General features: G+C 37.6%; 1 protein-coding gene across 3 annotated transcripts; it reads right to left on the bottom strand.

Annotated features, from left to right (window-relative positions):
• Positions 1 to 3,079: 3,079 nt before the first annotated feature.
• Positions 3,080 to 9,683, bottom strand: ankrd67 (ankyrin repeat domain 67). 3 transcript variants are annotated; one of them, XM_052531913.1, is made up of 5 exons: positions 8,774 to 9,683; positions 7,747 to 7,999; positions 6,295 to 6,847; positions 4,601 to 4,897; positions 3,080 to 4,343 (listed from the first exon to the last, which is right to left on the bottom strand). In XM_052531913.1, exons 1-5 carry the CDS (start codon positions 8,790 to 8,792, stop codon positions 4,173 to 4,175), a joined length of 1,293 nt encoding a protein of 430 aa, XP_052387873.1. In that variant the 5' UTR covers positions 8,793 to 9,683; the 3' UTR covers positions 3,080 to 4,172. The 3 variants fall into 3 exon arrangements, with proteins under 3 accessions (XP_052387873.1, XP_052387872.1, XP_052387874.1); XM_052531912.1 differs by having other exon boundaries at positions 9,390 to 9,683; XM_052531914.1 differs by having other exon boundaries at positions 9,456 to 9,681.
• Between the last annotated feature and the right edge of the window lie 239 nt (positions 9,684 to 9,922).

Below are 9,922 nucleotides of genomic sequence, written 5' to 3'. Positions count from 1 at the left end.
AATAAAAATACCATTATAGATTTGATAATGCTAAAAATTTTGTCTATGTGTAGTTATCATCGCATTTCTATCACGTTTTATGTGTACTTGGACTGAATGCAGACGGGAAGTTCCAGTGACGCTGATGTCGGGAACTGAAACCAGTGTGCAGTACATATCAGTCCGCGGGTAGGTTACAGATGTGTGTAGGCCAGTGGTTTTCAAATAAATATATTAATATGAAAAAATGTCTTAGTCATAACATAATAACATAATTTCATATAATTAAATAAAAACAAATAAATATTAAACTGTAACTATGCCATACCTGTCAAGTTTTGGATTTGAAAATAAGGGAAATTTTCCAGCGCCCATTGCGAGCAGTCCCACCACCCCAACAAAGCTCCAGTATCCCTTACATTTTAAGACAGGTGTTATAGCCCAAATTAAAACACAAAAGGGTATATATGAAGAGCATTTATTTAAAGGCTTATTTGCATATTTTCTGTTAATTTAACATTGCTTGTCTTTACATTTACTTTTCATTTCATATTGCTTTTCTTTAACAGTTTTTCTTTTCATTTCACATAACTTTTCTTTTACTCTTTTAGTAAGTTGTTGTACCAATTTGTTGCAGACTTTGCATTCTTTAAAAAAGTAAATTCGCTGTCCCATTTATCACGGTATTTACACATGGGTTTTGGTTTTTTGGCAGGTGTGCCTTCACTCTCTATTGTAGCATCCATCATCCGTCTCTGTTTTTTCTTTTGTTGTTGTTGTTTTTCCCACGTTATAACTCATGTCATCTGACCTCACACACCCCTCGCGACAGGCTACTACAGATGGGAGTTATCGCGAGACTAGTGACAGAGCTCAGATTGGGAATGTTTTTATTATTATTATTTTATTAATAACGCAGGTAAAAAAAATAAAATAAATAAAAATACGGGAGATTTACGGGAAAATACTAATACGGGAGGACGGCGGGAAAGAAGGGTAAAATACGTGACTTTCCCGGCCAAAACGGGATACTTGACAGGTATGAACTATGCTCCACTATTCGAGCTCGCTGATTGATTTAAGAATAAACTTTTTATAAAATAAACCAGTAAACCAATTTATCTAAGATATTTTTGCTTTTTATGCTACAGACCAAGTGGTACCAGTGGTACCAGCCCGAGTGATTTTCTGTAAATTGCCAGTTCATTCAATAAAGACAGTTAACTATAGCTTCTGAGTACTAAGTTATTAACCCAACAATAGCGGGGTATATCTCCTAGATATACATTTTACTGGAATTTTGTATTTTTTGGGGGGGCAGTATTTACTGAAAAAGAACACGGTTACTCCCTGGAAAATAATGCAGTTCTAGCAAAAAAAAAAAAAAAAGGGTACATTTTAAGGTACAGGTGCATCTCACTCAGTAACTTATGTCGTGGAAAAGTTCATTTATTTACATATATGTGTAATACTTGTGTATGTGTTTTTTTTTTTTTTTGGCACTAAAATCTTTTTATCTGCACAGTTTGTTCACTTCACTGGTTTGCACTTTATCTGCCATGCCTTGAGCTGCTTTATTTAACTTTAGTTTTATTTTTATAAAAACATTTTACATGCCCTTATTGTATAGTTGTTGATATCTCACATTTGATATATATTTTTAGGCTCTACTGTTAGTGTTATCTGTATGCACCAAGGGTCTGCAAGAGTGATGCAATTTAAATTCTCTGTATGTATGTATGTACTGTACATGTGGAATAATTGACAATAAAGTTGCCTTGACTTGACTAAATAAATTCAATGCACACAGACTGAAGTATACTATAGTTTAAGTCTTTGGTTATTTTGTGATGGTTTTGGCTTACATTTAACAAAAACCCACCAATTTACTATTTCAACGAATTAGAATATGTTGACATGCCAATCAGCTAATCAACTCAAAACACCTGCAAAGGTTTCCTGAGGCTTCAAAATGGTCTCTGAGTTTGGTTCACTAGGCTAGACAATCATGGGGAAGACTGCTGATCTGACAGTTGTCCAGAAGACAATCATTGACACCCTTCACAAGAAGGGTAAGCCACAAACATTCATTGCCAAAGAAGCTGGCTGTTCACAAAGTGCTGTATCCAAGCATGTTAACAGAAAGTTGAATGGAAGGAAAGATTGTGGAAGAAAAAGATGCACAAACAACCAAGAGAACCACAGCCTTATGAGAATTGTCAAGCAAAATCAATTCAAGAATTTGAGAGAACTTCACAAGGAATGGACTGAGGCTGGGGTCAAGGTAGTGTCAAAGAATTTGGCTACAGTTGTTGTATTCCTCTTGTTAAGCCACTCCTGAACCAGTCAGAGGCGTCTTACCTGGGCTAAGGAGAAGAATAACTGGACTGGTGCCCACTGGTCCAAAGTCCTCTTTACAGATAAGAGCAAGTTTGTATTTCATTTGGAAACCAAGGTCCTAGAGTCTGGAGGAAGGGTGGAGAAGCTCATAGCAAGCTCATAAGTTGCTTGAAGTACAGTGTTAAATTTCCACAGTCTGTGATGATTTGTGGTGCAATGCCATCTGCTGGTGTTGAACCATTGTGTTTTTTTTAAACCAAAGTCACTGCACCTGTTTACCAATAAACTTTGGAGCACTTCATGCTTCCTTCTGCTGACCAGCTTTTTGGAGATGCTTATTTCATTTTATAGCAGGTTTTGGCACCTGCTCACACTGCCAAAAGCACCAAAAGTTGGTTAAATGACCATGGTGTTGGTGTGCTTGACTGGCCAGCAAATTCATCAGACCTGAACTCCATAGAGAATCTATGGGCTGTTGTCAAGAGGAAAATGAGAAACAAGAGCCAGAATAATGCAGATGAGTTGAAGGCCTCTTTGAGAGAAACCTGGGCTTTCATACCTCCTCAGCAGTGCCACAAAATGATTATCTCCATGCCATGCTGAATTGAGGCAGTGATTAAAGCAAAAGGAGCCTCTAACAACTATTGAAAAAAAAAAAATTGTTTATTTTGTTTATTTTGTTGAGATGAATTGGTGGGTTTTTGTTAAATGTGAGCCAAAATCATCACAATTAAAAGAACCAAAGACTTAGACTACTTCAGTCTGTGTGCATTGAATTTATTTAATACACAAGTTTCACAATTTGAGTTGAATTACTGAAATAAATGGACCTGTACACTACATTTTAAGTACATTTTACTCCATAATATCTACCCAACTAACTCCCAAATTGCTCCTTTTGCTGACGTTTCCAATTTTATGTTCTATAAAACTGAGAAAGTAACTTTACTTAATGAATTTTTATCATAGCAATCAGATACATTCACTTTGGGAGAATATAAGATGTTATTTATCTCCTTTATAAAATGTGATTTAAACTTTGTAAGTATCCCGTCCCCTTTGCATTTTGATGCATAGCAGTTTCTTCTATGCAATTAAACTGATCTCAGCATTATACATTATGCAATTCTAATGTGTGCTTTAATCTGTTTTGTTACAAATTGTCACCCCAGTTTATGAACGATTAAGATGATTTTATTTCCATAAAGACCTTTAAAATATAATACACGTTATGACAACAAATTATAGGCACTACAGTTATTACTGGAGGATTTATCCACCACCGTCAAAAACAGAAACAAACAAACATAAAATTAATAATTTGTTCCATGTCCCATGATTTCTAGTAATGGCCCTATAGAAAAAATTGTGGTATATTTTGACAGAAATGATGGTTACTATGGGAATGTTTTGTATGGTAAGAGAGGAAACAAACAGTAGTTCCACTTTCAGTCACATTTTTGCAAAATTTCACAGGCAAAAAAAAAGGTCAGTTGTCAATGGTGTAGCGATGTATGAACCAAGCTTTACACAAAATATAAGTATTCTTGGAATACCACTTGTCCTATTAAATCAGTGGACTCTAACTGCTGGAGAAGGCCTGTTCACACCAAGATGGTAACAATGAAATATAAATATAACAACAACTTGAGCCCTTTAAAGTCAAGTGGATTTTGATTGGCTGTCAATGTTTTAATCATTCATCAGCTGGAAAGAAAGTCCTTTTGAAAGTAATCCCATGGATATTATACCTCTATGTCATTATAGTTGGAATTAGAATGATTAATAATACTTTATAGTTATAGTTATCATTGTAGTTTTAATTCTAAATGCGTACAGGCCTTAATTCACTGTTATTTCTTCTCTCGGTCCTGTGCTTGATCTCTCATCCTGACCGCCTGGTGTTGCTGAAGGAGCTGGACTATGCCTAGCTGACTGTGTGCCCTTGCAACATCCTCTGCGGTCTCTCTCCAGCTGCTCCTTATAGCGGGATCAGCACCTTTGTCTAGCAGGACCTTCAGAACCTGTGGATTGAATCACAAGGAAGAAAGGAATAACACAGGTGAACTGGTAAAAATTAATTTCCTGCATTTCCCCGTATGAAAGCGAAATCACAGATGAGATCAGAGATCTCAGTTTTTTAAGTAATAATTCATAATTTTAAATCAAGTGTATTTTTGATCAAATAAATGCAGCCTTGGTGAGTATACCAGGCTTCTGTCAACTCGTAATTGTTCCAAACTTTTGATGTATGAACTCATGGAGGACAGAATCAGCACACCTTGCAGTGACCCCTCTCAGAGGCCAAGTGCATAGGTGTCTGTCCAAGCCTCTCCACGGCATTCACATCTGCACCATAGTGCAGCAACAGTTTGGCAGCCTCAACGTTGTCCCTGAGTGTTGAGTAGTGCAGTGGTGTCATTTTGAGGTTGTCCCTGTCCTCAAGTCCTGCTCCATTCAGAATCAACAAGTGCACTACAGCCCTGGAGCCACTGCGGGCAGCCAGATGCAGCGGAGATGCCACATCTCCATCCCTGACATCAACCTTGGCCCCTCCTGCTAACAGCAGCTGGAGAATCTGTGGGGAAAGAGAATATACGTTTAGACCAATGAGGGAGGATGGAACATAGAGAGTAAAAGAAAGATCAAATGGTGCTAAGGAGACAGGAACAGTATCACTGCCCTTCACCCACACAAATGCCATCTGTTTCACAGCGTGCAGTTGGCATAACGGACAGATCACAGCCAAGAGGGCAGCAAGACCTTGAATCCACAGTACTGGCAAATTCAAGCTATGCTGCGGTGATAGGGTTGATTGGAAACAAATGCAATGAGGTGTTTATAGGACACTTCATACATTTTTTTAGAAAGAGAACATTTATCAGAGACTGAGTGATTAGTACTGGATATAATAGGATAGGATAACATTAATTATATCTCTATTGTTTTAAAGCATCTAAAATGTTACACTGCCAGATTTATGTATCATTGTACAATGTGTCACCAAGCTGCATTTAATACAGCGTCTCACTAGCCAATATTCCATCCACAAACTTAATTACACAGTCTCTGGAGCTTTTAAAGGTTTTTCCTGAGAACAGTTGGTAGATGTGATGTCTTGCCCATAGTGGTATTTTCAGTGTCTGTAAATATTTTAAATAAAATTAACAAACTTTAGTAATATTTAATTGAAAAAAGTAGCTCATAATTAAGGTGGCACCACCCATAATTTGTTATCTGACCACACTGGAAAAAAATATACTTTGGACCAACTTAAAAATACTCAAATTTGTTATGGCCATATTGATTCGTTTTTCTCAAATTATATGTATGGTTTGGTTCAAACCTTAAATTTAGATTTCATATAAATGAAAAACATTTACTTTAAAAAAGACAAAACATTCATACAAAGGTAAAAGATTATTGAATAAGAACACCATATACAGTAAACCTAATAGATTTTCTTTAGACACAAGCCAAAATGTTTCTAAATGTAGGTCAATATAATATTTTTGAGATATTATTTTACAAAATAATTTCAACATATATAAAAGCTATTAAATAAAGAAGACTTGAATATTTTATTTATTTTTTTTTTAAAGGGAAGGATTATTCGCAAATAGAGCAGAACAGGTTTGAACCAGAAACCAATATAAAAAATGTTTTCAGTGCATCTGAAAGCATTTCTGAAAGCCTAAAGTTGCATTGCGACTTCGTAAACCTCTCTAAACCACGTTTAATAAGTATCAGGTTGATATTATTAGCCATTCTTAGAATAAACTAGTAGTAGGACCTGTCAGGTTAATGAAATCAAATCTTTGAAAGATAGTAACCGTAAAAGATTCTAACTGTATATTTTTCTACAATAGCTTATTGCAGTAGTATGTTCCTTTTTATAATATTAATGCTCCAAACCAAACAAACTATGGATGGTTGCTTTACATGTCGGTATTTTAAAAGCGCATAGTCAATCACCTTCTTGTCTCCAGAGCAGGCACAAAGGTGCATGGCTGTGTGGCCGTTAGGACCCCTCATATTGGCATCTGCACCTCGGTGGAGCAGTAGCCTCACCCCTGCCTCATTCCCCACCAACACCGCCAGCTGTAGAGGGCTCATGCCCACACCTTTTCCTCCCTCTACGTCTGCCCCATTATCTAGCAGGAGCTCTGCCACATCCCCCCAGCCTCCAAAAATTGCCCAGTGCAGGGGCGTCCACTTATGAAAGTCCTCGGGGTCCGGTGAGGCCAAGTGCTGCAGCAGAACCCGAGCTGTTCCCAGGTGTCCGCTGGCTGCAGCCAGGTGAAGGGGCGTCTGGCCGGAGCAGGACCTCGCTGAATGAGACGCCCCCTTCTGGAGGAGAAGGTCTGTGGTCTCTGGGTTTCCTCCACTGCAGGAGCGGTGCAGGGGAGTGCAGTTGAAGAAGTCCTGGCTATTTACCTCCACCTGGCCGGTTTGCAACAGGAACTTGATCAGCATGAGATGACCCTTAAAAGAGGCGTGGTGGACAGCTGTCCAACCATACGGGTCCCTGGAAGTACAACATGGCCCAGTCAGCGAAAAAATATTTATACATCTATTTCGGGAACAGCGTAACAAGCTTTTTCATGTTATTAGAGATTACTATTTTTAGACTGGTATTCTTTCGTTACTAATATGTGTGACACTGTAATAATACTTTATTTCAAAGGGACATATTAATGGAAAGTGTGACATAACCAACATTATTGCAAAAAAAAAGTGATAAGAAAAGTGGTGTATTTTTTTTCATATTAAAATCAAAATATTTTCTCCTAATGGGTCATAGGTGACCCAACTATTAAATTTCTGTCATCATTCACTCATGCCATTTCACACCCATAAAACTTTAGTTAATCGTTAAGATTGAAAAGATTGAAAGTCCATTTAACCAAAATGATCCAAAAGGGTGACGCAGGCCTCGTAAAAATGTTGTCAAATTTAATTGTAAATGCTTGTTTTAAGTATTAGTGTTTAAAGCTGGAATTCTGAAACGAGAAACGTACATCAACCATGAATCTGCACAGAAATCTCCACAAATCAAAGAATCGAAACAAGCAAATGCCCTCTAACTCTCATAAATCACTTCAAATGACATAAATGAGTCACACACACACACGCATATATATTAAAATTAGTGGGACAAATAAATGGAAAAAATACAGCTGCTGAAAAACTGTATAGGCATATTTCCACTCTATATGAGAGCAAAAACGTAAACTTGAAAATTGTTCATTACACACAATGTAAGCTACAAAATCAGATCAGTCTATGTGCAATATGGCTCCTTTAACAGGTTAAACGTGTAGTTCATCTGAAGAAATAGCATCATACATCGTACATGTGGAACGACATGAAACTAATGGTCAGTTTTTTGATTGAACTGTTGCTTTAACAATATAGATCACTAACTGGCAGTTAGCAGGCACGCCACATTCCAGCATGGTCTTGACTTGGTCCAGACATCCCTCCCAAGCAGCATGATGCAGTCTGCGCTCATCCAGGAGAGAGTGTCTGGGTTTGGGTCGACGATGGATCCTCCACTGTCTGGTCCCTGCAGCCGTCCGGACCTTCCTCTCCACAGACCCCAGAGACACAGAGTCATGGAGCTCCAACCACCTCCAGTGCACCTCTGGGCCTGCATGGGCCATGGCAGGAGAACAGTCTGTGGAAGCAAAGGTCATGGCATAAAAAAAGTGAGCTTTATAAAGTACTCCTTGCGTTTTCATTGCTCTTTAGTAAAGATAATGCTGCACTAAAAGGGTATATAGACAGTTGTACAAGTGCGTTTCTGGGTAACTATACACTAATTCCACCAGGGGGTGGTAAAAGTTTAAAGCAGTTAAAGATTCTCAGCCAGTTTGGTTACATCACTAAATTGGACTGTCACTGACCTATATTTAAAGTGTGATACATTTTTAGTATGCGTAAATCACTGGAGTGGTCGCATAACCTGTGAAGTCATTGTCTCAATGTCTCCAAAATTTCTACATCGATCTTAATTGACTCTTTTTTTCTGCTCTAATTCCATCTAGAGATGCAGTTGTCATGGTAACAGTGGCTGCAATTACTATTTTAGAGGTTTTCATTAACTTTACTGGCAGTCTGTTATATAGAGGAGAAACAACACATGGAGAACATTTTAGTGATATTATTAGAATTTCATTGTATGTCTATAGTTTTTTCCCCCCAACCATTTTATAGTTCACCTGCCAAAAATTGCTAATCTGTCCAAAACAAGCCACACAATCTATATAACTTTATATCATTTATAAGATATAATTTGTGTCTGTAACACAAAGCTTTTACAAATTGTATGAGTGATAGTTTTAGTAATGCATGCCTTAAGTCTGTTTTAAATAAAACAATTATTTTTTTTTTAGTTCACCCAAAAATGTAAATTCTGTCATCCTTTACTCACTATCATTTCATTCCAAACCTGTATGGCTTTCTTTCATGTGTTGGTTTTTTGAAGAATGTGACCACCGACATCCATTGTATGGGCCAAAAAAGACATTTCCTCGGAATCTTTTTTTATGTTCCACAGAAGAAAGTAAGTCATGTAGATCTGGACACCAGACTGAGTGAATGATGATATCATTTAAATTTTTGGGTGAACTTTTGTGCAGTGTGTGCACTCATACTGACAGCGAAAAGAGATTACAGTTTAAGTGTTTTGCTTAGTGTGAATGCGTGTCCCGTATCAAGCTTTGAGCCACAGGAGATCTGGAGGCGTGTACAGCCTGTCATGTCGTGGGAGTTCGGGATTATGTGGGCGGACAACTGGCTCCTGCCCTTGCCAAGTATCTAGGCAAAATATATATATAAAAAAACATGCAAATGTACAAATACACTTCTGCTGAGGAAGATTAATAATTAGACCAAGTAAAATGATGCTTTTTTTTGCATTTACAGAGAAATTATTTGAATCATATTTCTTATTAGAGACTATTAAACTCCTATTTTAAATGGTACCCCGAACAACGATCAGTTCATAGGATAACTTGCATCATTTCTTGTGTATTCAAATTAGCAGTCACATAAATACACATTACCAGAGATTTGCTTTTCAATTTGCCGATCCATCCAACCGAGTTGACTGGAAACGAGACAGAAGTTACCTGTGAGTGCCAGTTACTCCATGATGTCTTGCTTCTTCTCTTCAGTGTGCTGATGAACAGATTTCTCAGGGTGACATAACATGTAAGTCCGGTCTTTCCACCCCCTCTGATATCGGTTAAGTGTTTTATGTTCATCTGAGGTTGCTATGGTGAGAATAGGCTTTTAGAGCACTGTTATTGTATGATGGCACAGATGAGAGAGAGAGAGAGAGAGAGAGAGGTTGGAGCTACGCATGCCTGATGGTTGCTTTGGCATCATTATACACACACTGCATGCAACTGTCTCTTTTACTGTATTCTGTACACTTCGAATTACCATTGTTTTTTTAAATGTGCTATAAATCTGTCCTGTAAAATTATTATCATGGTCGTTTTACTTATTGTGAGATGTTAGAAATGAGTATACTAAACCATTAGGTTTACATCTTGGATGCACCATGAAGAAATGACTTGAGAAATGCCTTTTA

The sequence above is a fragment of the Carassius gibelio genome, chromosome A18, assembly GCF_023724105.1.
Source record: "Carassius gibelio isolate Cgi1373 ecotype wild population from Czech Republic chromosome A18, carGib1.2-hapl.c, whole genome shotgun sequence".
Taxonomy (NCBI): domain Eukaryota; kingdom Metazoa; phylum Chordata; class Actinopteri; order Cypriniformes; family Cyprinidae; genus Carassius; species Carassius gibelio.
This window is presented reverse-complemented; position numbering and strand designations above follow the sequence as displayed.

Bases quoted from the DNA above. Each gene is read 5' to 3' on its own strand.
- ankrd67 (XM_052531912.1), bottom strand. From the start codon at position 9,420: ATGGATCGGCAAATTGAAAAGCAAATCTCTG. The intron at 8,000-9,389 runs GTAATGTGTATT...TTGCTTCCACAG, and splicing joins AATTGAAAAGCAAATCTCTG to ACTGTTCTCCTGCCATGGCC. The intron at 4,344-4,600 runs GTGTGCTGATTC...TTCAATCCACAG, and splicing joins CTGAGAGGGGTCACTGCAAG to GTTCTGAAGGTCCTGCTAGA.